This window comes from Canis aureus, chromosome 4 (genome assembly GCF_053574225.1).
Source record: "Canis aureus isolate CA01 chromosome 4, VMU_Caureus_v.1.0, whole genome shotgun sequence".
Lineage (NCBI taxonomy): Eukaryota > Metazoa > Chordata > Mammalia > Carnivora > Canidae > Canis > Canis aureus.
Window position 1 is genome coordinate 44926283 of NC_135614.1, and position 27024 is coordinate 44953306.

The window sequence follows — 27024 nt, forward strand, 5'->3', positions numbered from 1 at the left end:
GCTTCCTAGAGGGAAGTGACAACCAAGTTGCCCCCTAAAGTGTAAACAGCCAGATGATGGGGAGGAGAAGAAGAGAGAAGACCAGGCTCCTTCTGGGAAGTACAAGTGGTTCAGGAGGTAAAGATGGTAGAAATGGTAGGAAGACCTGAAGATGGAATGGGGAGGGAGGAGATGGAGGTAGAGTCCAGGCCCCACAATCTGCGGACTTCAGGGCAATTCCCTCTGTGCCGTGTCAGACACTGTGGGGTTCAGGCGATGCCTGTAGTACTTGTTTGAGGTGAAGGTCATACAAAGGCCAAAAAGGAAGTGACCACCTGTCTGGCAGAGCCTGGACCTGAAATGCAGTCCAGGGCCTGTAGTTCTCAAAGGGTTATGTGCAAAAAAAGAAAAAAAAGTCACCAGAACATCTCTTCCTGTTCAGTGAAGAGATTCCCAAGACCTCTCTCTGCCAAGGAGTCCCCCTCTGGAAGGCCCAGGAATCTGCAGATTGTTCACACCTGGTCCAGGTGCCTGGGCCCAGGGAAAGCCTTCAATCCAGAGCAGTCCCAGAAAGAACATAGTTTCTCCCCCACTGAAGATGCCCAAAGCTCCACAGATCAAGGCTGCTGCCCCAAACCCCTCTTTCCCAAACTCTAGCTCTCCCACCCTGTGCTCTGCAGGGCTGTGACAAGGGGCAGGGGAGGCCTGGTGGGACAGCAGAGGAATGTGATGCACCATCTGTTCCCTGCCTGGAGGGGGTGGTCCTTCTCTGTCTAGCCAGTGTGGCTCTGTGGCTAGCCAGATCTTCTTTTCTCTATAGAAGCTTGAAATAAGGACTTTTATGGGAAATTTTATTAAAATTTCAACTGCAAATTCATGTTTTTTTTAAAGAGTCAAAGTGCAGGACAAACGATGTAAGTCCTTTTGTGGACAAGGTCCCAGGTTTGGGTCCATTCCCTCAATCTGAACAGCAGAGGCCCAGAGCCGTGAGGGCCTAGCTGTGAGGACGTAGAGCCCTCCTTCTCAGCCTGAGGGGAGGTCTGGACTGGTGGGTAGGGGAGGGTCTTCAGGTGGCTGTCCTGGCACCCCTCCCCCAGGCATCCCCACCTCTACCGGCCTCTCGGCCCTGCGCCAGGGCACAGACCGGCCACTGGGGGGCTTCCACGGCTGCATCCACGAAGTGCGCATCAACAACGAGCTGCAAGACTTCAAGGCCCTCCCACCACAGTCCCTGGGAGTTTCACCAGGCTGCAAGTCCTGTACGGTGTGCAAGCATGGCCTGTGCCGCTCTGTGGAGAAGGACAGCGTGGTGTGTGAGTGCCACCCAGGCTGGACTGGCCCGCTATGCGACCAAGAGGTCCGGGACCCCTGTCTGGGCCACAGGTCAGTGTCCTTAAAGCCCAGGCACCCTGCATGGACTCGGTCCCTCCTTCCATCCTGTCCCCACCCGAGAAGGGGCACTGATGAAAGCTGGAGGGATTGTATGGTCAGACTAGAGACAGAACCTGTGTATGTGGGTCTGCATAAGAGGTCAAGAGCTTACACAGCCAAAGAGCAGGTCCTCCTTAGGAAGTGAGGACCTTGCTGAGAACACCAGTCTCCATTAAGGAGAATGATGGTAAATTTCAGCATCGGATTCTCCACCTAGATGTGGATAAGATTATCTGCTGCACAGTAGCAGCAGCAGAGAGGTGATTATAGAAAGTAAGAACGATGTCAGGTATAAAGCCCCTTATCCCAATGCCTGGCACCACTGATGGTGGCAGTGGTAGCAGTAGTGACACTGGTTATCAATTAAGATGGTAGAGCAATTAAAATGTTTAGAGAATGCATAGCTGCTTCTGAGCAGTGACCTGCCCCTTGGACATGTGAGTTCCAGTGCCTGTGAAATGGAAAGCCAGCCAGCCTCATGGCCACATGACTTTGGGTGATATGAGCTTCCAGTGGGTTGGACTCAGATGCTCAGCCCCTTGGCCAGCATAGGGCAGACCACAGAATGGAAGAAGCCTAAGGTTCCATAGCTTTGGGCACCCCAGTCTGAGCCTGGTCACTGGCTGGGCTGGACAGAGAAAGCCTCTGGCAGCACTGTCTCTGCCCTACCCCTTCTCATTCTGTCCTCTGCCAACAGTTGCAACCATGGAAAATGTGTAGCAACCGGGACCTCATATGTGTGCAAGTGTGCAGAAGGCTATGGAGGGGCCACATGTGACCACAAGAATGACTCCAACCCCTGCTCAACCTTCAAGTGTAACCAGGGGCAGTGCCATTTCTCAGAGCGAGGGGAGCCCTACTGCATATGCCAGCCTGGCTTCAGTGGGGAGCACTGCGAACAAGGTGGGTGCCCTGTGTGTAGGGGAGGCGGACCTGAGAAGGCCGCAGGGGTCAGAGTTGGACTTGAGGTCCAGACGGCTGAAGTTCCAGTTCCAGTGGTGCCACTTGAAGGCTGCATGATTTTATGAAGCTGCTTTCAAAGCTTCAGTTCCTTCATCTTGAAAATGGAGGCAATACCCTACCTCTCTGCAGCAATTGTCCATTGCTGGCGTAACAAGTTAGACCCACAACCTAGCAGTTCAAAACCTGCCTTCTCCCTTCAGTGGCCTTGGCCTGCGCAGTGTATTCATTTTGAAATAAGCTCAAAAACAAGAAAATTAAAACTGTATTAAAATTCAAATTTACCTCACCTTGGAGGGTCTTTCCCATGCATGGACCTGAGAAGTCCTCCCTGCACCCAGATTCCTAGGCAGACCACCCTGTCTCTAAAGGACTCCTTCACATTTATACTTAGTTTAAATACTATTCTCAACCAAAACTGATCACATTAAAAATTTTTTTATTAAATAATGCATTTTGAAATAATTTGAAATTTAATAGAAAAATTGCCAGAATATGAAGAGCTCTCACATTCCCTTCACCAGATTGCCCAATTACCATGTTGCCACATTTGCTCTTGCCCACCCAACATTATACACACATTATCTTGTAACAATCTCCTAATTTAAAAAATGATATCAAGCTTACCAAAATTCATTAAAATGTATAAAGCCCTTTCTCATTCAGTCTCTTCTGAGGTTCATAAGCTGTGAACCAGTTGGAAGAACAGGAAACTGTGTCACCATTTTCCAGATAAGGAGACCGGCTCAGGGATGACAAGTATCTTGCTTCAGGTTGTTGAGCCAGGGATCCAGGCTCGAAGCTCTTCATTCTCCTCCTCCAATGCTTTGCTCAAGCCCTCCTCCCAAAGTGACACAGATAGTATGGCGGCAAGTTGAAGATTTGAGCAGCTATCGGGGTTCATTAGCTCCTTTCCTCATTCAGATCTCCACTCCAGCGGCATGGCCCAGAGACACCTCCCTGGGCTGCTTTGGGCTCCTGGTCCTGTTCTGTTCCTGTGTGGCCCCCACCTCGGTTCATCATTACCAACACATTCACTTCGGGGATTAGAAAATTAGTATCTAAACTCTATGCCAGTGGGGATTGGAAACCAGAAACTTCCTGGTTTTCAGCGAAGCCAGAAATCCCAATATTTAGTTGATCTCCTGGGGTTTTTAACAGTGACATTTAACTTGGTTTTTTTTTTTTAATTTTTTTTTTATTTATTTATGATAGTCACAGAGAGAGAGAGAGAGAGAGAGAGAGGCAGAGACATAGGCAGAGGGAGAAGCAGGCTCCATGCACCGGGAGCCCGATGTGGGACTCGATCCCGGGTCTCCAGGATCGCGCCCTGGGCCAAAGGCAGGCGCCAAACCGCTGCGCCACCCAGGGATCCCATTAACTTGGTTTTTAAGTGTAGGTGGCACATTCAAAATTTGGGGACAGGATTTAGCCCACAGTCTACTACTCTGCCCTGTCTCATTTGGTGTTTGAGCTCCTTGAAGGAAAGGACGGGGTCTCTGTGAGTCACTATGAAATAAATGCTCAGGACTTAGTTGTAAATCTAGCAGAGTCTGGCCCAGAAGAGGTGTTTGGTGTTTGTGGAACAGCTGGATGGGTTCGTGGGTAGGGAGATGAAGGGATGAGTGGAAAAAGTACAAATGTCTTCATACACACGTTTCCCAACAGCCTGCCCAGGTGTGGACTCTGGCCCATCGTCTGTACCACTCATGCCCTGACCTTGCTTCTCCCACCCTCTGCAGAGAGCCTGTGCCTGGGGGAGGTGGTCCGAGAGGTGATCCGCCGCCAGAAAGGTTATGCATCATGTGCCACGGCCTCCAAAGTGCCCATAATGGAATGTCGCGGGGGCTGCGGGCCCCAGTGCTGCCAGCCCACCCGCAGCAAGCGGCGGAAATACGTCTTCCAGTGCACGGATGGCTCCTCGTTCGTGGAAGAAGTGGAAAGACACTTAGAGTGTGGCTGCCGCCAGTGTTCCTAAGGCCATCCACCCACCTGCCCCCCCACCTCTCAGACTCCAGCTGCGTGGGGCTGGGACAGCCATGTGGAATCCCCTCGAGAGGTGAGGTGAAGCAGCAGAAGCTGGAGAGGAAGCAGAAGAAAAGAATATTAAGTATATTGTAAAATAAACAAAAAAATAGAACTTATTTTTATTATGGAAAGTGACTATTTTCATCTTTTATTATATAAATATATCACACCATCTGAGTATATGTACCATATAGTGAGTTATTTTTACCAAGTCTTGTGTATTTGTCGTGTTTTTATAAACAGCTGTTAAAAATTTTAAGAAAAAAGACTAATAAAAATGTTTTAAAACAAAAGGATAAGAATAAAGAAGTGATAGCCTGTCTGAGGAGGAAGAAGGAAGTTTTTATGTTGATGAAACAGTATCATATCAGCAGAAACTAGGACCTGCTTACTGAGCTCAGGAAAAGGAATGATAAGAGGAAGAGAAGGAAAAGATTTGTTTCTTCTTATTTTTAATGACTCTTTTTGTCTTCCCTAAAAGCACCCAGCTTTTAAGTCCCAGCTGCCGAGGTCTTGTCCTTGCAGAAAAAACTGCTGCACCCTGGCCACCTCTGACTCACAGTCGCTACCCCAACCTGCCCCAGGCCGCCAGCAGGGTCTGAACTACTACAGAGCCCTCTTCTCCCTCCCTGGCTGGCTCTGGCTTCCACCACAGGGCTATCTGAAAACTGCCACAGGCTTCATCTGAGCTTGCTTTGCCAAGTTTTAAAACACCACCTCTTTTCCTGCCCCTCTACAGGTGAGCCAGTAGAAGAACGGGTCATGCCATCACCTCAGACCCCAAACGCTGGCCCTTCCTCCGAAATTTTTGAACCATTCTCTTCCCTCTGGCCCATTTCACATTGGAATGCAGTACTAGGACAGCTGGCCGCCAGGGCTGCGGGGATGAGGAAGGCCAGAAACCCAGCCTGCCCATGGCCCTGGTAGAAGTCCAACTCTGGAAAGTTCTTAGGGGATCTTGCTGTGGGACAGACAAGCCTCTGCCACCTGATCCTCTGAGCCATCATCGTAAGTTGTCCTCACAACTCCTTGCCCATCTGCAACACTTTCCAACATCTATCTGTACTGCATCTTATTTTATCCATGCAACCCCTGCTCCATAAGAGTAAAGCCATATGGCCCCATTTCATAGACAAGGAAACAAGCCTCTCTCAGACTCTGTGTCTTGCCTTAAGCCACATATCTGATAAATACAGAGCCAGACTCAAAGTTCTAGATTCCTTCTCTAGCATAAAAACAAAAGATTCAGGCTGTTCATCAGACAAGCCCTACCAGGAAAAGAAGGTAGATATTCTTTACTGCTGTCTTCCCTGCTTGTGTTCATTTCTTGTTCTGTTCCCCCAGTATCTAGAAAGCTTCTAGACAGAATTCTGTATCAGGGAATGTGAACAAAGGCAGCCTGTCCAATAGATACTGAACCCTGTCTCTCAGCTCCCCTCAGACTAGTACAGATGGCTCAGGGACTCACTGTTCACACCAACTCCTTGTCTCTCACTCATCCCTCCTCCCCCTAGGAAGCCTCTCCCTGCAGAAGTGTCAGGGAGAAGGACGTGGGGCTCAGAGGACCTTCCAGCACAGAGGGTCCCCTGAGGAACCTATTGGTTCTATGAGGGCCAACTGGGCCAAAGATTGCAAGAATCAAGAGAGAGGAAGAAAAGAAAGGAAGGTGGAAGAGCACAAGGCAAGTGGCAAATAAGGATGGAAGGAAGAAGGAAAAGAAGGGATAGGGAGGCAAGAACAGAAGAAAGGATGAAAGGGATGAAGAGATGGAAAAAGTGAAGGAAGGAGAAATAAGATGGAGGAATTTACTTAAAAATATATGTACTAATATACATTATGTTCCAGGTACATAGTATACCTTATCGTGGATTTGTTTCAAATATTAACAGATAGGTTGAGTTAGCACTTACTACATTATACATGAGATACCATTCTAATTTATAATATATATTATACATATTCATTTAATTCTCAAAACAACCCTGTAGTAAAGATGTTACTAGCCGATTTTACAGTTGAGAAAATTGAGTCACAGAGAAGCTAGGGTACTTGCACAAGAGTAGATGCCAAATAAATTGTACAGCCAGGATTTGGGCTCAGTTTGCCTAACTCCAGAACTTACTCATGGGAAGGAAACATCTGCCTTTAAAGATCCTATAGTCCAGGGCAAAAACAATCATGGGACAACTGCTTTGTTATAGGAGTCTCCTAATGGCAGTGTACACAAGGGAAGTGGCTGTCCAGAGTAGGAATTGCCAATCTTCAAGAATGAACAGGAGTTTGCTGGGGTGGTGGGGGAGGCGGGGTGAACTTTCCAGGGAATGGCCTGTGAAGCAGGAAAAGACCCAGTATGTTTGGGGAACAGTCAGAGGTCCAGGGTGGCAGGAGTATAGGATGCACAGTAGGGAGTAGGAATCAATGGGTTAGACGTAAAGGCATGGGTTCAACCACCAGGAGCTGTGCATGGCAGGCTAGAACACAGGGACCCAGCAGGGTTTTTAAGCAGGAAAAATAGCAAGACAAGCTCTAAGAAGAGAATTGGTGGCAGAGTCGAGACAGGCTTAAAAGAGGAGAGAGGGCTGTGCCACCCAAAATGGCTTGGGGGCTCCTAGTTGTTCATTTTAGTTTGTTATAGCTAAACAATGCTGATTTCCAGAAAGCCCCAAAAGTCTTTGCGGTAGCTCAAAATATCTGTCCTAGTAGGGGTGTCCTGAGATCTTCTCAATACCCTTCCCCTCCCTCATGCCATCAGCCCACCCCACCCACACAGGTACACCCTAGGGTTATTCTACCACCAACACTCCCAGCTAGCCTCTCTCCACATGACATGAAGCCCCCTTGGCCTGCCATCCTGAGAGCTGCGCCCCAGGGTCACTGACTTTCTGGGAAGACTTGCCAGGCTGCAGCTTTCCCTCTACCTCCCTCAAGGAATCCAAGGCCTGCCTCTGCCAACTATGCTCTGAGCCCACTCCTGAATCCAGCTGCAATCAGCACAGCCAAAAGGACTGGGGTCTTAGTGTGGCTTAAGGGTGATTTTTGAGCCTTCCCCTCAATTTTAGAAGCCTTAACTTTATGAAATACCTAATGCAAGATTAAGCAAATTCTCCCCAAAAGGAACTTTCTCTAAAAAATGGAGATTAAAAGTCTCTCACTTCAACAGCCAAATTCTAGAAATAAAGTTCCACAGGGCAGGAAGAGTTCAGTCAGGTTATTTGCATGCTTAAAAGTGGTTCAACGTTTGCATGTGGAGACACGCACATGTGAAAAGGGGGGCTTGGGCTCTGTTTCCCCCTGAGCAGGATTCAGGGGAGGGAGGATCCCTTTGACTCAACCAAAGGATCCTGAAGTAGCTGATATGATGATGTATTTAAAAGTTCTTTGTAAAGTGTAAACTAAAAACCTTTAATGTAAGCTGTTATTACTATCATTGTTGCTATTATTGACTTGCCAACAGGCCCCATGTAGAAGATGGCTTTGCCTTTTCAGTTTCAGAAAGGAACCCAAGTCTGACACTTCAGAAAGAGGACATGACAAGGAAAAGAGGGGCAAGGAAAGGGAGGGAGATTGCCTAGGGCCAGGGCAAAAGGGAAAATCCCCCCAGAATGACCCTTAGGAACCCAGGAGTGGCCAGGAAGGGGACAGAGTTAACCTTGCCTTCTACCAGATACAAAGCTACTATCAGATTGAACCCTATGGCCAAGCAGCCACCCACTGCCTTTGCTGGAAGGAGAAACCCCTGGCATAAGTGGACCTGCTCCTCAAAACTCACAGGGTCTCATATATCAGAGCTAAAGGAACCTGAAGGAATCCCTCCCTGGTGAGTGATAAACCTGAGAATCAGACATGGAATATCTAAATCAGAGACCAAGGTCATTCTACAAACACCAGAGGCAGGAACAGACCCAGGTATCTACCCAGGACATCATTCTTCCTGCTACTCCACTGTGAGCATCCAGGAAGAGTGAAGGTTGAGGCAGACCCTGTGATACCAATGATACCAACTAGGTGTCCAAGAAAGTATCCTCCCCTTCCCCCACAGTGCACTCAGATGGCTGAAAAGCTGGGGCATTGCCTGGTTTGGTGGCCCTACCCAAATGTTCTATTCTGGATTAGTGCCAGAGGAAATGCTTGGGGAAAGATGGTGAGAGATGCCAGCTAGCCAGAACAAGCAAAGACAGAACTGGGCATTTGGCAAAGATTATTTCTATAACTTAATAAGTTGTAAGAGAAAAACTTTTAAGATGGTTTTAAAAACAATGTTACAGTGCCACATCACCATTATGGGATAAATAATGTACAATTTTTTATTCAACAGACTGTCATATTCTGATGTCATTAAAATAAATCGATGAGTCACAGGAGAGCTATCAGATGTTCTTGTAATTTACCATAAACTCAGTCCTACTCCCTGGTGTGGGTTTTATTTTTGTTCCTGACCTTCACTCCCTGGGGCAAAGATTACTACATTCATGGGGTTTGGACAAGTCTGGTGTGGAGTTAGTGAAAACAATTGGTTTCTTGAAACATGAAGTGGGGGAAAAAGGATCCAAAGTTCCCAAGGGACATGGGAGAAAAGCCCCACAGATGGCTTAAGTTCTGCAGGGTGTGTGATTTGTATGGCCACAGACTGGGTGCCAAAGGTCATGGAGAAAGAAGCAACTCCAGTGTAGATTTCACTTTTTAAGATGTGGAATATTTGTCCTGGCATTCCAATGCCTAATTAAACCCCCTCCTTTATTCATTCCTTCCCAAGCATTTACTGAACATCTACTACGTGCCAGGCACTGGTCTAGGCATTGAGGACTACACAAAGATGATCAAGACAAAGTCCTTGTTCTCCTGGAACTTAACTTTTAGTTGAGGGTCAAGCAACAAATAAGCAAGTAAAGATATCAGATAATATAAAAAAAAGTAGAGGTAACACGATAGAATAGCTGGTAGGTACTTTACACAGTGAAGTCAAGGAAAGCCTCTCTGAAGAATTGGGACTTGGGAGTGGGTGAGGTACCAAGAAATGGAAGGAGGAAGTCTGACCCCACAGTACTCACTAGAAACTGCCATCACGCAGATAGCATCTGAGGGAGGTAGAGAGCCCAAGCATCTTAGTAGGCCAGCGGGGAGGACGTGGGCAAGCAAGCACCATGAATGGGCTTACAGGTGAGGGTGAAGGCAGATCGCACCCCTCAGCTTCCTAACCCTGAGGCATCCTTGGGAGCCCACAGCCTTTCTAAATGAAGAATGCCATGGGTCTGGAGGCCACCACCAGCTGAATGAAGGTCACTTTTGCTTCCCTAGTAGACAGCCCTGAATTTCCATGAAGAACACAATTGGGAACAAGACACTGGTGGGCAGCAGATGCACCAAGTGTTGGAGAAGGGCCCAGGCCTGTCATTCCTTCGTCCTCTGGTATTTCCTGAGCAAGACACGGCCATACAGGCCAAGGTCCCTGAATCCCCATCAAGATGCCCTTAATATTAGCTTCAAAGCTTTCAGTGTGAAGGACTCTGAAATGGAAGGGAGTAGTAGCTATTGTGCTGACACATACTATATTGGGCTGCCTGGGCATCCCTGCCAGGAGAAGCTGCTGGTCAGGAACCAACAGTCTCCACTTTCCAAGCTAAGACCAAGTAGTCACTCCTCCCAGGTTTGGAACCTATAGCTCTATCAATCCTGTCAAATTCCCTTTTGTGTCATTTGCAAAGCTTCTCAACTGGGAGATATTTTGCCCCCAAGAAGACATTTGGCAATGTCTAGAGACATTTTTGATTGTATGACTAGGGCAAGGGGAGCTACTGGCATCTAGTGGGAAGCCAGGGATGCTGCTAAACACCCTATGATGTGCAGGAGAGCCTTCACAACAAAGAAATATCCTGCCAAGGTATCAATAGTCTTAAGAGAAACTCTGAGACTGATCAGATCCTTCCCATAATACCCGAATGGAATCATTTAGAAAGGAAGAAGGGGTGAGAGTGCTAAATAAGTAACAAATAGTTATGTCCTCAAGGAAGCATGGTCCCTTAGTGAGAATACATAGCAGCCTGGTGATCTATACTTGTATTTAGAACACAATTACTTATAGGAAACTGGGACTGAGACATTTCTGGCAATGAGGAGCCACCATCATCCTACCTTTGCTGCTGTGTCCTTGCTACCTAGTCATGGCAAATGGGTGCAGAACAATGGATTATGGACTTGGTATGTGTAGGTGACACATATAAAATATAGTGAAACAAGGGGCATTCATCTTTGGACCTGCTACTGGAAGAAAAATAAATAACAGGGTTAATAAAAATGTTGTTTCTATTTCATGGAACTCTACCCTTCAACTAGGCCCTAGCAGGAAGAACAGTGAAAGTTATCAAATAAAGACATGAGGACTGTGGATGTGTCTCTGAATGTCAAAGGCGAGTGAAGAAAGTATAGGTGAAAAGACTTAAGCAACCCAACTCCAAGATGGGTAAGGGATGTTGGGCCAACTCCCGATAATGATGGCAGGATTAACTGGCTGTCAGAGTAACCTTGCTCACTCAATCTTATAAATTACTGCAGGGATAGGAGAGGCTCCCAGCACCTGACCAGAGCTCTGTAAATAGACCTTGTAAATGTCCATGTTTGCAGAGGTAGTAGAGGTGAGGCAAGCCTTGAGAGTGGGACAAGGGGAAGGTCGAAGTAATAAGGGCCTGATGGAGCAGGTCTCCATCTGGCTCCAGCTCCACTGGCCCTAAAGAGCTCCATAGCCTCTCCTTTATCCAGCTGTTTGACTGCAAATATCACCGTGAGATTCAGTTTCCCCTTCTAAAAAACAAGGATGACAATACTTGACATAAAGCTCTGAAGATTTTAAGTGGCAAAAAGCAATTCAAATTAACTTAAGCCACAAAAGGAATATGTTGGCTCAAGTCATTGGAAAATCTAAGATAGTTCTCACTGAATCAGACAGATATGGCCTATTCTAGAGCTCCTACAATGTCATAAGGGCTCTGGGTCTCTCATGCATGCTTGGCTTTCTTCTGCATGGGATTCATTCTCACGAAGGCCCTGACAAAGTGACTCTCAGCCTCTGCACAATAAAAGTAATACTACTACTAATTTCAAATCCAGGAGAAAGGGTTTCTCTTTTCCAATAATCCCAAGAGACATCCCAGCAGAGTCACTGCCTCTGACTGGCCTGGATTCAGACAACCATCCATCACTGAACCAGACAGTGTGGGCAAAAGAATAAGATTCATTGATTGGCCAGACCTGTATCATATGACCATCCCTGGAGCCAAAAATAGGTAGTCGAAGGTAAGGACAGGTGTTTCTCTAAGGAAAATAAGTAATAGATGCTGGATGGGCAAAAATGGCAGATAGACAGTAACTACTCACCACAAAGAATCCTCTAGAAAATCATTTAGAGGGGCGTCTGGGTGGTTCAGTCAGTTAAGCATCTGCCTTCAGCTCGGATCATGATCTTGGGGTCCTGGAATCAGGCCCCACATCAGGCTCCCTACTCCCTGTAAAATCTGAGCCTCCTTCTCCCTCTGCCTCCCTACCCCTGCTCTCTCTAATAAAATCTTTTCAAAAATAAGGAAAAGAATAATTTAGAAAATTGTTTAGCAAATGACAAGTTCCAGTTCAAGATGACAACACAGAAGGATCCTCAACTCATCTCTTCCCACAGACACAACAAATCTACAGCTACATATGCAAGAGTTTCTACCGAAAGAAACCCAAAAACTAGTTGACCCACTCCTTCACAACAGGTGAACAAGAAAAAACTCACTTCAACACAGGTAAGGAAAGGCCAAGACACAATCTCATCATAAATCACAGAGACCCACAAACTATAACCCTGAGCTACTCACTGAGGACTGAAGGATTTGAATCCCACATCTGGCACCTCAATTTTTAAGACCTGCACTTTAGAGGTGAGCCCCCAAAACATCCAGCTTTAAAAACAAACAGGGCTTGCATCCATGAGACCTACAAAGCTATAGCAAACTGAGAAACAGTTCTTAAGGGGCTCACACCTGCAGACTCATCCACCCCAGAACACAGCTCAGAGGCAGGAAAGCAACCAGTCTTTCTGTACATGAGGCTTATCTTAAAGCATCCAACTAAAGGGCAGGCATCTGATTTTACACACACAAGGGGCCTAAGACAAAGGCCAGTCTCTCTCCCTCAGCCTGCATCTAGGTCTCTATTATCTACTGGAAAGGAACTTGTGCACCCATCTGGCACCCCAGTTTTGTGGCCACCACCCAGGGAAAAACTCTTGACCACCTGACTCTGGTGGCCAGTGGGGCTTAGGTTCACAGGTCCCATAGGACTGTAACAAATGGAGAAAGAGTTGATTGGCTACACCCGAGGGCACAGTGGCCATGCAACAGTCTGAGGCACCCAGTCTTTCTGTGAATGAGGCCAATTACCAGTTATCTTTATAACTTCAGCCTCAAGGACATGTGCCTAATTAAATACACATGTAAGGGCTGACTACACTCCTCTATAAAGACCTTGGACAGCAGGTGCTGTCTTCACAACCTCTCCAATGTGCTTCAGATCACCAGTGTCTCCTTGGAAGAAGCTTATACACACATCAGGTGCCCATTTTTGTGGCTGCCACCCAGGGGATGACCCTAGATCACCTGGCTTGGGTGACCAGCAGGGCTGATGTTCATAGGTTCTCAATATCAAAGTGCTAAAAGTAAAAAACTGCCAACCAGGGTGCCAGGCTGGCTCAGTCAGAAAGGCAAGTGACTCTTGATCTCAGGGTCAGGAGTTCAAGTCCCATGTTGAGTGTGGAGATTACTTAAGTAAATAAATAATTCTTTAAAAAAAAAAACAAACTGCCAACCAAGAACACTCTACACAGCAAAGCTGTTCTTCGGAACTGAAGGAGAAATAAAGTTTTCCAGGCAAGTAAAAGCTAAAAGGAATTCTTACCACTAGACTGACTTTACAAAAAATGTTAATGAGACTCTTTAAGTGGGAGTTAAAGGTCACTAACTAGTAACAGGAAAACATATGAAAGTATAAATTTCACTGATAGGATAAATATATGGAATTCAGAATAATCTGATGTTGTAAAGGTGGTGGGTTAATCACATAAAGTTAGTATGAAGGTTAAAAGACAAAAGGAATAAAAACCTCTATAATAATTAATGGATACACAAGATAAAAAACGTAAATTATGACATCAAAGCCATAAAACATGAGAGCAGCAGGGAGTAAATATGTCTAGCTTTAGAATGTATTCAAACTTGTTATTTTCAACTTAAACTAGAAATCATTTTATATAACCACAAACAAAAAACCTATGGTAGACCAAAAAAACATAAAGGAATCTAAACATAACACTACAGAAAATCATCAAATCACAAAGGAAGAGAGCAAGAGAAAAAGAAAGGACTTACAAAACAACGAAAAAACAATTAACAAAATATCAATAGGTATCAATAATTATTTTATATATAAATGGACTAAAGTCTCTGACCAAAAAACACAGTGGCTGCATGAATAAAAAAGCAAAAAACAAAAAAATCCTATCTATACAATGCCTACAAGAAATTCACTTCAGATGTAAGGATACACAGACAATGCAGCGATAGAAAAAGATATTGCAAGCTAATGAAGACCAAAAAAAAAAAAAAAAGAGCTAGAGTAGCTATACTTATATCAGACAAATTACACTTTAAGACAAAGACTGTAATAAGAGACAAAAGAAGCTCACTATATAATGAAAAAAAAGTATATCAAACAAGAGGATACAACATTTGTAAATATTTCTGCACAAAACACTGGAGCATCTAAAAATATAAATCACATATTAACAAATCTAGAGGGAAAAAAGTCAGCAATCCATTAATGGCTAGAGACTTTAATACCTCACTTTCATCAATGGATAGATAATCCAGATTAAAAAATCAATCAGAAAACATTCACCAAAAAAAAAAAAAAAAAAGAAAACATTCACCTTAAATGACACATTAGACCAATGGACTTAACAGACATATATAGAACATACATTCTACTAAAGAATACATGAAACATTCTTCAGAAGAGGTTACAAGTTAGGCCACAAAACAAGTCTTAGTAAGTTGAAAAAGACTAAAGTCATATCAAGCATCTTTTCCAACCTCAATGATATGAAACTAGAAATCAATTACAAGAAGAAAATTAGAACATTCCCAAATGTGGAAATAAAACAACATGCTACTGAACAACCAAAAGACCACATTTGAAATCAGAGAAATCAAAAGATACCTTCAAACAAATGAAATTGGAAATATAACATGCCAAGACTTAGAGATGCAGTGAAAGTTCTAAGAGGGAAGTTCATGACAACAAATTCAAATTTTACACCACAAGGAACTAGAAAAAAAGTAAATAAATCAAGCCTGACATTAGTAGGAAAAAGAAAATAACAAAGACCAGGGCAGAAATAAAGAATATAGAAAGTTAAAAAACAGAATATATCAATTAAACTAAGAGCTGGGTTTTTTTTTAAAGATTTTATTTATTTATTCATGAGAGACACAAAAAGAGAGGCAGAAACATAGGCAGAGGGAGAAGGAGGCTCCCTCTGGGAAGCCTGATGTGGGACTCAATCCCAGGACCCTGGAACCATGACCTGAGTCAAAGGCAGATGCTCAACCACTGAGCCACCCAGGTGCCCCAAGAGCATTTTTTTTAAAGATAAACAAAATAGGCTACCTTTAGCTAGACTCACCAAGAGAATAAAAAGTGGACTCAAAATGAGAAATGAGAGAGGGGATATCAAAACTGATAGCACCAAAATACAAAGGATCCTAAGAGGCTACAATGAACATTATAAGCCAACAAACTGAACAACTTAAAAGGAACAGTTCAATTCCTAGAAACATACAGTCTATGAAGACTTCATCAAGAAGAAGTAGAAAATCTGAAAAGACGAAGAATTACTAGTAAGGAGACTGAATCAGTAATCAAAGACCTTCCAAAAGACAAAAGTCTAGGCCAAGATAATTTTACTGGTAAATTCTACCAAACATTTAAAAATAGTAGAAATCTTCCTCAAAATCTTCCAAAAAATGGAAGAGGATGGAATACTTCCAAATTCATTTTACAAGGCCAACATTACCCTGATACTGAAACCAGACAAGAATACTACAAGAAAATTACGTGTCAAATCTCCAATGAAAATACAAAAATTCTCAACAAGATATTAGCAAACCGAATCAAAAATACATTAGAAGGACCATACATCACCAACCTGGAGACAGGGGTCATTCCTGACTTTGCCCTCATCACAAGGAAAACAACTATTCATGGATGAGACACCACCAAGACACAACCTAGAACATGAGGTTGAGGCTAAAGCAACCTCCTGCACCTGAGATCAAGACAGACAGGATTAGAAGGGTAAGAAAAGTGGTTACGTGATGGCTGCACTGCCCCTTCCCCAGACCACTGCAACACACATCAAGGGGTCTCTCCAGAGCCTACAGTTCCTCCAGGAGGAAAATAGAACCCAGCACAAACATCTAGCTCCCCCAACATTTATGGGATCCTTCTTGGGAGCCTCCACTCAGTCTCATACTACAGGGATTTCAGGATAATTTGTAAGCACTGACCATTGGTAATCTGATTGTAAAGAAGAAAGGGGAAGGGACTTGCAACAACCAGCACTCAAATCTTGGCAGACCAATTTCCCACCTGCAGTTCCCAAACAGATGTTCCAACCAGCACCTCTGCTGATCTGCAGAGTCAAAACAGTAGCAAAGTCTGACCAAGTACCTCAGCAGGTCACAGGTCTGCCTGATTTGGCACCTTAAATGAAGAGCCATGAAGCCTGTATGCTAACCCTACCATCCCCACCCCCACAAGCCCCTACAGGCAGAGGAGTGAAGTCATTCCTCACCCACTACTAAGTGTAGCTCCTGGCCCTGCTCAAGCAGAAAGAGCTTTGCTGGCCTTGAAGCCTGCTACATGCTCAGACCAGATAGGTGAACTAATTCATAACCTTGCCCACTGCTTCAGTATAGTTCCTGATCCCTCCCCCAACCACAAAGCCTCATACCTGGAAATCCTTGAAAACCGCTTGGATCTGGCCCTCCCATCCTGCCAAAAGCTAAATCATAGCCCTCTCCATAGCTCAATGAAGCTTTCAGACCTACCCAAACAGAAAGCCTGGCCAGAACACCTTGTAAAGCTATGTAGCCCAGCAATGCTGAAGCACAGTCCAGCAGGTGGGGCTCAGGGTCTCTACAGCAAAGCCAGGGGCCCTATTAGGCCAGGGAAATCAGGGTGCAACTAGTCTATGGTCAAGATCACAAAGTCTTTCCAGCCTTGGAACTAGTTTACTTGCTGTGCAGGGAAGTAATTATCTTCCCAGGCAGGGAAAATAATCTGTAGCTCAGCCATTTGCTAAATATAGCCTTCAACCCACCTGAAAAAAGAACCTAACCAGAGTACACAGGAAGCTGCACAGGCCATCCAACAGTTCTGTTTACAGAGGCCTTGAACATAGAACGTGGACTTTGCTATCTGTTGACAAAAACCAGGGGCTCTGTCTGGTCAGCAAATTCAATGCACAGTCTTATCTTATTTGAGTCCCCAAAAAACAAGCCTACAGGCCTTCAGACCCATCTTACTGCCCCAACAACTCAAAGAAGCAATTTATAGCCCCACCCACATCTGAGTATATTATCCAATCCCAACCACCTAGTAAGCCTGACTGAAGAACCTTGATAACATCCTATAGCCTCACTTAGGCAGGGAAACCAGCCAGCAGCGCTAGCCAATTTTTCTCAGCCAACAACACACACCCCCCAAACTTTGAGCTTGGGCAGTGGCCTTGTCCAAAAATAGACCACAACTGAAAGCCCCACCTATCTAAGGACATTATAGGCAGACATGCACAGAAACCTAAACATATCAGGATGGTGAAGAACTATCTCTGCCAAAGCAAGCCTGTAAAACTTGGAAGAGGAGACCACTCAAATGTGCACATACAATACATCAAACAAGATCATGGAAAATTCTGGTAATTATGAAGCCACCAAAGGAAACCAGTAAAGATCCAATAACTGATCTTAAAGGAATAGAGATGGATGAGCCATCAGATAATAATTAAACATAGTTTGGGGTGCCTGGATGGCCCAGTCAGGTAAGTATCCTAGTCTGGTTTCAGCTCAGGTCAGGAACTCAGGGTCATGGGATCAAGCCCCACATTAGGCTCCAAACTCAGTGTGGAATCTGCTTGAGATTCTCTCTCCCTCTCCCTCTGCCCTTCCTACTCAGGCTCACTCATGCTCTCTCTCTCTCTCTCTCTCCTACTCCTCCTAACATATTTTTTAAAAATTCAAAATAGCTCTTTTAAAGAAGTCTACTGAAAGTCTAGTGAACTACAAAAACACACAGACAACAAAATGAAATTAGGAAAACTGCATATGAATAAAATGAGTAGTTCAAGAAATAGAAAACAAGAAGAATCAGACAAATTCTAAAACTGAATGATACAATGACTAAAATAAAGAATTAAACAGAGCTTCAAAAGCAGATGTGACCACTAAGAATCCTTGATCTAGATGACAAGACACTTGAAATTATCCAGTAAGTGCAATAATAAAGAAAAAGAATGAAAAAGAGTGATGAAAGCATATTGGACTTATGGGATGCAATAAAAATAAATAATATCCATATTATGGGAATTCCAGAAGAGAAAGAAAGGGACAGAAGGTATATTTAAAGCATTAATGACTGAAAATTGCCTAAACCTGAGGGGAGAGATGGACCTCTAGCTCCATGAGGCCCCAAAACCATCCCAAGTAGGTTGAATAATCTAAGTAGGGCTAAGCCAAGATTTATTATAATTAATCAAAATCAGTCAAAACTTAAAGATAAAAGAAAATTTAAAAACAGCAAGAGAAAAGAGAAATTAGATGAAAGGAATCCCATAACACTATCAGAAGATTTCTCAACAAAAATGTTATAATCTAGGAGAGAATGGGATGATAGATTGAAATAGTGAAAGAAAAAAATTATGAATCAAGAATTCTATACCCAAGGGGCGGGGCAAGATGGCAGAAGAGTAGGGTCCCCAAGTCACCTGTCCCCACCAACTTACCAACTTACCTAGATAACTTTCAAATCCTATGAATTCGACCTGAGATTTAAAGAGAGAACAGCTGGAATGCCACAGAGAGAAGAGTTTTGCTCTTCTAACAGGGTAGGAAGATGGAAAAAAATAAATAAATAAATCAAGTGGGGGAGGGGCCCCACAAGGAGCTGGGCTAAGGCCGGGTGGCAAGAGCCTCCAGAACAGGAAAGCCCAGTCCCAGAGAAGCTGGAACTTTAAAAATCTGCACCAGATTCTTCCTGGATGAAAAGGCACTCACAGGGAACTCAGGCAGAACAGCAGGAGGGGCAGTGGAGCCTCCAGGTTCCCGGGGTCACTAACAGACGAAGTGTGCCTGGGGTGGGGGGGGAGTGTGCCACACACCGCGAGCTTGGTAAAGGGCTGGAGCGCACATCAGGCGGGGCCTCGGGAGCAGCTCAGGTGGTGGCTCAGGACGGAGGGCCCTGTGCGGCCCTGGAAGCGCGATTCCAGTGGTGCAGGCCCGGGATCCCAGGGAGCTGGGGGACACAGCTCAGGATCCTGCGACCCCCTGGGACAGGCAGAGGCGGGGAGGGCACAGAACAGTGAGGACTCTCCTGCCACTGGGCACCCCAAGCTGTGCAGATCAGCACCCCCCAACCCCGGGAGCATCCAGGCCAGTGTGGACTGGGAGAATGTGGTAGTTACTGTGGGAGCTGACTCCAGAGCTAGAAGGCTGAACACCGCCAGTGCTGTTGTTCCTCCTGGTGTCAACCTGTGCTTGGGACGGAGCCGGGCCACCAGGGAACAGGGGCCTCACAGGATAAACAGCTCTCACTGAGCTATGCACACACCTGAGAATCAGCACAGCATGTCCCTCCCCCAGAAGACCAGCTGGAAGGACAGGGGAAGAGCAAGTTCTTGACCAAGCAGCACTGGAAAGCTCCAGGGTAAGTCGAGGGATTTACAGTATATAGAACCAAAGGATATCCCTCCTTGTTTTTTGTTTTGTTTTGTTTTGGTTTCCTTTTTCCAGTACAAGTCATTTTTAGCCACTCTGCACTGAGCAAAATGACTAGAAAGAAGAACTCACCACAAAAGAATCAGAAACAGTACTCTCTGCCACAGAGTTACAGAATTTGGATTACAATTCAAAGTCAGAAAGCCAATTCAGAAGCACAATTATAAGGCTACTGGTGGCTCTGGAAAAAAGCATAAAGGATTCAAGAGACTTCATGACTGCAGAATTCAGATCTAATCAGGCTGAAATTAAAAATCAATTAAATGAGATGCAATCCGAACTGGAGGTCCTAATGATGAGGGTAAATGAGGTAGAAGAAAGAATGAGTGACATAGAAGACAAGTTGATGGCAAGGAAGGAACCTGGGGAAAAAAGAGAAAAACAATTAAAAGACCGTGAGAAAAGGTTAAGGGAAGTAAATGACAGCCTCAGAAGGAAAAATCTACGTTTAATTGGGGTTCCAGAGGGTGCCAGAAGGGACAGAGGACCAGAAAGCATATTTGAACAAATCATAGCTGAGAATTTCCCTAATTTGGGGAGAGAAACAGGCATTCAGATCCAGGAGATAGAGAGATTCCACCCCCCCAAATCAATAAAAACCGTTCAATACCTCAACATTTAATAGTAAAACTTGCAAATTCCAAAGATAAAGAGAAAATCCTTAAAGCAGCAAGAGACAAGAGATCCCTAACTTATACGGGGAGAAATATTAGATTAACAGCAGACCTCTCCACAGAGACCTGGCAGGCCAGAAAGGGCTGGCAGGATAATTCAGGGTCCTAAATAAGAAGAACATGCAGCCAAGAATACTTTATCCAGCAAGGCTCTCATTCAGAATAGAAGGAGAGATAAAGAGCTTCCAAGATAGGCAGAAACTGAAAGAGTATGTGACCACCAAACCAGCTCTGCAAGAAATATTAAGGGGGGCTCTGTAAAAGAAAGAGGATGCCCAAGGAAATAATCCACAAAAACAGGGACTGAATAGGTATTATGATGACACTAAATTCATATCTTTCAATAGTAACTCTGAACGTGAATGGGCTTAATGATCCCATCAAAAGATGCAGGATTTCAGACTGGATAAAAAAGCAAGACCCATCTATTTACTGTCTACAAGAGACTCATTCTAGACCTAAGGACACCTACAGCCTGAAAATGAAAGGTTGGAGAACAATTTACCATTCAAATGGTCCTCAAAAGAAAGCAGGGGTAGCAATTCTCATATCAGATAAATTAAAGTTTATCCCAAAGACTGTAGTAAGAGATAAAGAGGGACACTATATCATACTTAAAGGATCTATCTAACAAGAGGACCTAATAATCATGAATATTTATGCCCCTAATGTGGGAGCTGCCAAGTATATCAATCAATTAATAACCAAAGTAAAGACATACTTAGATAACACTACACTAATACTGGGAGACTTCAACACAGCGCTTTCTGCAAATGACAGAACTTCTAAGCACAACATCTCCAAAGAAACAAGAGCTTTAAATCACAAGGTGATATCACCTCACACCAGTCAGAATGGCTAAAATGAACAACTCAGTAAACAAAAGATGTTGATGAGAAGGCCGAGAAAGGGGAATCCTCTTACACTGTTGGTGGGATTGCAAGCTGGTGCAGCCACTCTGGAAAACAGTACAGAGGTTCCTCAAAAAGTTAAAAATAGAGCTGCTCCACAACCCAGTAACTGCACTACCAGGTATTTACCCAAAGGATACAAACATAGTGATGCAAAGGGGCACCTGCACCCCAATGTTTATAGCAGTGATGTCCACAATAGCCAAACTATGGAAAAAGCCCAGCTGTCCATCAATGGATGGATAAGGAAGATGTGGGGTGTGTGTGTGTGTGTGTGTACATACACACACACACACACACACAATGGAATATTACTCAACCATGAAAAGAATGAAATCCTGCCATTTGCAAAGATGTGGATGGAACTAAAAGGTATTATGCTAAGTGTAATGAGTCAGAGAAAAAAAAAACATACGATTTCACTCAGATGTGGAATTTAAGAAACAAAACAGGAACATAGGGGAAGGGAAGGAAAAATAAAGTAAGATGAAATCAGAGAGGGAGGCAAATGATAAGAGACTCTTAACTCTAGAGAAAAAACTGAAGGTTGCTGGAGGGGAGGTTGGGGGGGATGGGGTAACTGAGAGATGGGCATTAAGGAGGGCACCTGAACTAATGAGCAGTGGGTATTGTATGCAGTTGATGAATCACCGAATTCTACCTCTGGAAATAATAATATACTACATGTTAATTATATTGGATTTAAATTTTTAAAATGTTTTAAAATAAAAGAAACAGATCCTCACACCAGAGAGCCTGCATGGGAAAGACAAATCCACACTGTGCTTGGCTTTGAAAACCAGAAAGAATTGTGTGAGTCTTGTAACAAGCCTGGAACTTTAAAAATCAGCAAGCTTGGCTCTGGGTGAGCCCAGAGGGTGATAGAACCTGAGTCCCTATCCTTAAAGGGAAAGTATTAAAAACAGACCACAGAGCCAGCATAGAAGCAGCAGTTTGAAAAACGCCTTAGGCATATGGAAAAGGAGACTTATTTACTAATCTCATAGTGCATTTGTTCTGAAAGGCAGGGCAAGGATCACTGAGGGACTTCTCCAGGAACAACTCCAGCTTGGCCTGCTTTAGTTCTGGCACTTCAAATCTGCTACCTCAGGAGACTTGACCCTGCAAATACCGTGTCTCCCTATTTTGCAGGGCCTCAATCCCTGCAGCAGCTGGTTACCTTCTGTGGAAGATGCATACACCTTCTTAAACTGAGCTTGTACCTACTACTTTCAAGAGTAGGGGATGTAGCTGACTTTCCTAACACACGGAAAAATGACACAAAATTAGACAAAAATAGGAGACAGAGGAATAGATCATAAATGAAAGAACAGGACAAAAACAAAGGGACCTAGGTATGAAACTGAGGTAAGTAATATCTCATAGAGAATTTGAAGTAATGATCATAAAGATATTCCCTAGACTTGAGAAGAGAGTGGAGGACATCAGTGAGACACTTAGCAAAGAGATAAAGAGCCAATCAGAGATGAATGCAATAGTTGAAATTAAAAATACATGAGATAGGGGATCCCTGAGTGGTGCAGCGGTTTGGCGCCTGCCTTTGGCCCAGGGCACGATCCTGGAGACCCGGGATCGAATCCCACATCGGGCTCCTGGTGCATGGAGCCTGCTTCTCCCTCTGCCTATGTCTCTGCCTCTCTCTCTCTCTGTGACTATCATAAATAAATAAAAATTTAAAAAAAATACATGAGATAAAAATATATAGACTAGAAGAAGCCAAAGAACAAATCAGTGACCTGGAAGACAGTAATGGAAAGCTTGATTACAAGCTGAGAAGGTGAGAGGAAAAAAGATTATGCAAAATGAGAATAGATTTAGGGAACTCAAGGACTCCATCAAGCATCATAGCATTAATATAGGGATTCCATAAGAGAGAAAAGAGAAGCAGAAAAATTATTTGAAGAAATAATAGCTGAAAACCTCCCAAATTTGGGAAAGGAAACAGATTCAGATCCAAGAGGCAGAAAGATACCACAACAAAAATCAACCCAAGACACATAGTATTAAAGACAGCAAAAAAAGTAGCAATATGGGATTTTAAAAACAGCAAGAGAAAAGAGGACAGTTATATACAAGGGAAACCCCAGAAGTCACTCAGATTTTTCAGCAGAAACCGCAGGCCAGTAGAGAGTGACATGATACATTCAAAGTGTTGGAGGAAAAAGGTCTGCAGCCAGGAATACTCTATCCAGTAAAGCTATGATTTAGAATAAAAGGGAAGATAAAGAGTTTCTCAGACAAAAGTTAAGGAGTTCATTACCCCTAAACTAGCCCTACACTACAAGAAATATTAAAGGGGATTCTGAGTAGAATGGAAAAACCATAAGTAAAAGTACGAAAGGTAGGAAGCACAAAAGCAATAAAGTATATCTGCAAAAAAATCAAAGGACACAAAATAAAAGGATGTAAATTATGACACCACATACCTAAAACATGGGAAAGAGAGTAAAGAATGGGTTCAAACTTCAGCAACCAGCAACTTAATACAGACTGCTACATGGAGATGTTATATACAAACCTATTGTAACCACAAATGAAAACCCAGTAAGAGATAAGCAAATAAATAAATAAATAAATAAATAAATAAATAAATAAAAAGGAATCAAAGTATAGCACTAAAGAAAGCCAATTTATGGTGAAAAAAGGAAGAAAGGAATAGAGAAGAACTACAAAACAACCACAAAACAAGTAACAAAATGGCAGTAAGTACATACGTATCAATAAGGACTCTGAAAGTAAATGGACTAAATGCTCCAATCAAAAGACACAGGGTGACAGAAGGGATTAAAAAAAAAACAAGACCCATTCACATGCTACCTACAAGAGACTCACTCCAGAAGTAAAGACACATGCAGATTCAAAATGAGGGGATGGAGTAACATTTACAAAGCAAATGGATATGAAAAGAAAGCCAGGGTAGCAATACTTATATCACAGAAAATAGACTTTAAAACAAAGAATGTAACATGAGACAAAGAAGGACACTAAATAATAAAGAAGACAATCCAACAAGAAATAATAATTATAAATATTTATGTACCCTACATAGGAGCACCCATGCATAACACATTAACAAACATAAAAGAAATACATGAATACAATAATATAGGGGACTTTTGACATCCAACTGACATAAATAGACAAATCACCTAAACAGAAATCAACAAGGAAACCATAGTTTTCTTTTTAAAAATATTTTATGTATTTATTCATGAGAGCCACAGAGAGAGAGGCAGAGACACAAGCAGAGGGAGAAGCAGGCTCCCTGCAGAGAGTCTCAATCCCAGGACCCCAGGATCACACCCTGAGCTGAAGGCAGATGCTCAACCACTGAGCCACCCAGGTATCCCAGAAACCATAGCTTTCAATGACATGTTGGATCTGATGGATTTAATAAATATATTCAGAAAATTCCATACCAGAACAGCAAAACATACATTCTTTTAAGTACACACAAACATTCCCAGAATAGATCACATATTAGACCATAAAACAGGTAAACAAATTTAAAAAAAAAAAATCAAAGTCATACTATGCATCTTTTCTGACCACAATACAAAAAGACTAGAGATAAACCACAAGAAAAAAATCTGGAAAGAAAGGTGCCTAGGTGTCTCAGTCATTTAAGTGTCTGCCTTTGGCTCAGGTTATGATCCTGCAGTCCTGGGGATGGAGCCTTGAGTCTGCCTTCCTGCTCAGTGGGGAGTCTGCTTCTCCGTCTCCCTCTGGAGCTCCCCTTTGCTCATGCACTCTTGCTCTCTCTCTCTCAAATAAATAGAAAATCTTTTTTTAAAAATCTGGAAAGACCAAAAATACATAGAGGTTAAACAACATGCTACTAAACAATGAATGAGTCAACCAAGAAATTTTTTTAAAAAGTCAAAAAATATATGGAGACAAATGAAAATAAAAACACGATGATCCAATATCTTTGCAATGCAGCAAAAGCAGTTCTAAGAGAGAAATTTATAGCAATATAGGCCTACCTCAAGAAGAGAAATTTCAAATAAGCAATGTAACATTACACCTAGAAAGAGAACTAGGTGTAATGGCTAGAAAAAGAACAAATAAATCCCCACAACAGCAGAAGGATAAAAATAAACGTTAGAGCAGAAATAGGGATATAGAAACTAAAACAAAACATAAGTCAAAAAAAAAAAAAAAACATAAGTCAATGAAACCAGGAGCTTGTTCTGTGAAAAGATAAACAAAACTGATAACCTCTACCCAGATTCATCAAAACAAAACCCAAATAAAATCAGAAATGCAGGAGGAGAAATAACAGCTGACATCATAGAAATACGAAGGATTACATGAGAATACTATAAAAAATTATATGCCAACAAACTGGAAAACCTAGAAGAAATGGTTAAATTCCTAGAAACCCATAAAATACACAAACTGAAGCAGGAAGAAATAGAAAATTTGAACAGACTGATAGGTAGAAAAGAAATTGAGTTAGTAATCAAAAAATTCCCAAAAAGCAAAAGTCCAGGACCAGATGGTTTCACATGTGACTTCTAACAAACATTTAAAACAAGAGTTAATATCTATTCTTCTCAAACTTTCCAAGAAACTAGAAGAGGAAGGAAAATTTCCAAATTCATTCTATGAGGCCAGCATTACCCTGATACCAAAACTAGATAAAGGAACCGCAAAAAAGAAAAAAAAAAAAAAAAAGAAGGAGAGCAAGTGAAAGAGAATTACAGGTCAATATATCTGATGAACAGAGATGGAAAAATCCTCAACAAAATATTAGCAAACAGACTTCAAAAATACATTTAAAAAAATCACTCACTACAATCAAGTGGGATTTATTCCTATGATGCAAGGGTGGTTCAAGATTTACAAATCAACATGATACCTCATGTCAATAAAAAAAAGGACAAAAGCCATATGACCATTTCAATAGATGCAGAAAAAGCACTTGATGAAGTACAAAATCCATTCATGAGAAAAATCCTCAAAGTGGGTTTAGAGGGAGCATACATCAACATAATAAAGGTCACATATGAAAAACTCACAAATAACAACATACTCAATGGGCATAAGGTCAGAAATAAGACAAGGATGTCCACTCTCATCACTTTTACTCAACTTAGTACCCAAAGAATTCAGTAAAGTCATAGGATACAAAATCAATGTACAGAAATCTGTTGCATTTCTTCTATACACTAATAATAAAGCAGCAGAAAGAGAAAATTTTTAAAATCTCATTAACAATTGCACCAAAAATAAACACCTAGGAATAAACTTAACCAAAGAAGTGAAAGACCTATACTATGAAAATTATAAAACACTAGTGAAAGAAATTGAAGACAAAATAAAGAAATGGAAAGACATTCCATGCTCATGAATTGGAAGAACAAATATAGTTAAAATACTACCCAAAACAATCTACACATTTAATGCAACCACTATCAAAATATCACCAGCATTTTTCATAGAAATAGAACAAATCTTGAAATTTGTATGGAATCACAAAAGACCCTAAATAGCCAAAGCAATCTTGAGAAAGATAAAGGTGGAGGTATACAATTCCAAATTTCAAGTTACATTATATAGCAGAGGTAATCAAAACTGTATGGTACTGGCACCAAAACAGACATATAGATCAATGGAACAGAATAGAAAGACCAGAAATAAACCCACAATTATATGATCAATTAATCTCCAACAAAGCAGGGAAGAAAATGCAATGAAAAAAAAAAGTCTTTACAACAAATGATGTTGAGAAAACTGAACAGCTACATGCAAAAGAATGAAAGTGAACCATTTTCTTATACCACAAACAAAAATAAGCTCAAAATGGATTGAAGACCTAATGTGAGATCTGAAACCATAAAAATCCTAGAAGAGAGCACAGGCAGTAATTTCTCTGACATCAGCCACAGCAACATCTATCCAGATAGGTCTCCTGAGGCAAGGAAACAAAAGCAA

At 42.7% G+C, this 27024-nt stretch overlaps 1 protein-coding gene and 1 long non-coding RNA gene across 9 annotated transcripts in view; one reads left to right on the plus strand and one right to left on the minus strand.

Moving 5' to 3' along the window:
- Positions 1 to 8761, plus strand: part of SLIT3 (slit guidance ligand 3) — a 591462-nt gene extending 582701 nt beyond the window's left edge. The window contains exons 34-36 of the mRNA XM_077895576.1: positions 1077 to 1362; positions 2108 to 2313; positions 4113 to 8761. Of these exons, the coding sequence (XP_077751702.1) occupies positions 1077 to 1362; positions 2108 to 2313; positions 4113 to 4348 (728 nt within the window). The 3' untranslated portion in view covers positions 4349 to 8761. The remainder of the gene's footprint in view (positions 1 to 1076; positions 1363 to 2107; positions 2314 to 4112) is intronic.
- Positions 2793 to 27024, minus strand: part of LOC144312662 (uncharacterized) — an 81819-nt gene continuing 57587 nt past the window's right edge. For all 8 annotated transcript variants that reach the window (XR_013378193.1, XR_013378188.1, XR_013378189.1 and 5 more), the window contains one exon: positions 2793 to 4449. This is a non-coding gene — a long non-coding RNA (uncharacterized LOC144312662). The remainder of the gene's footprint in view (positions 4450 to 27024) is intronic.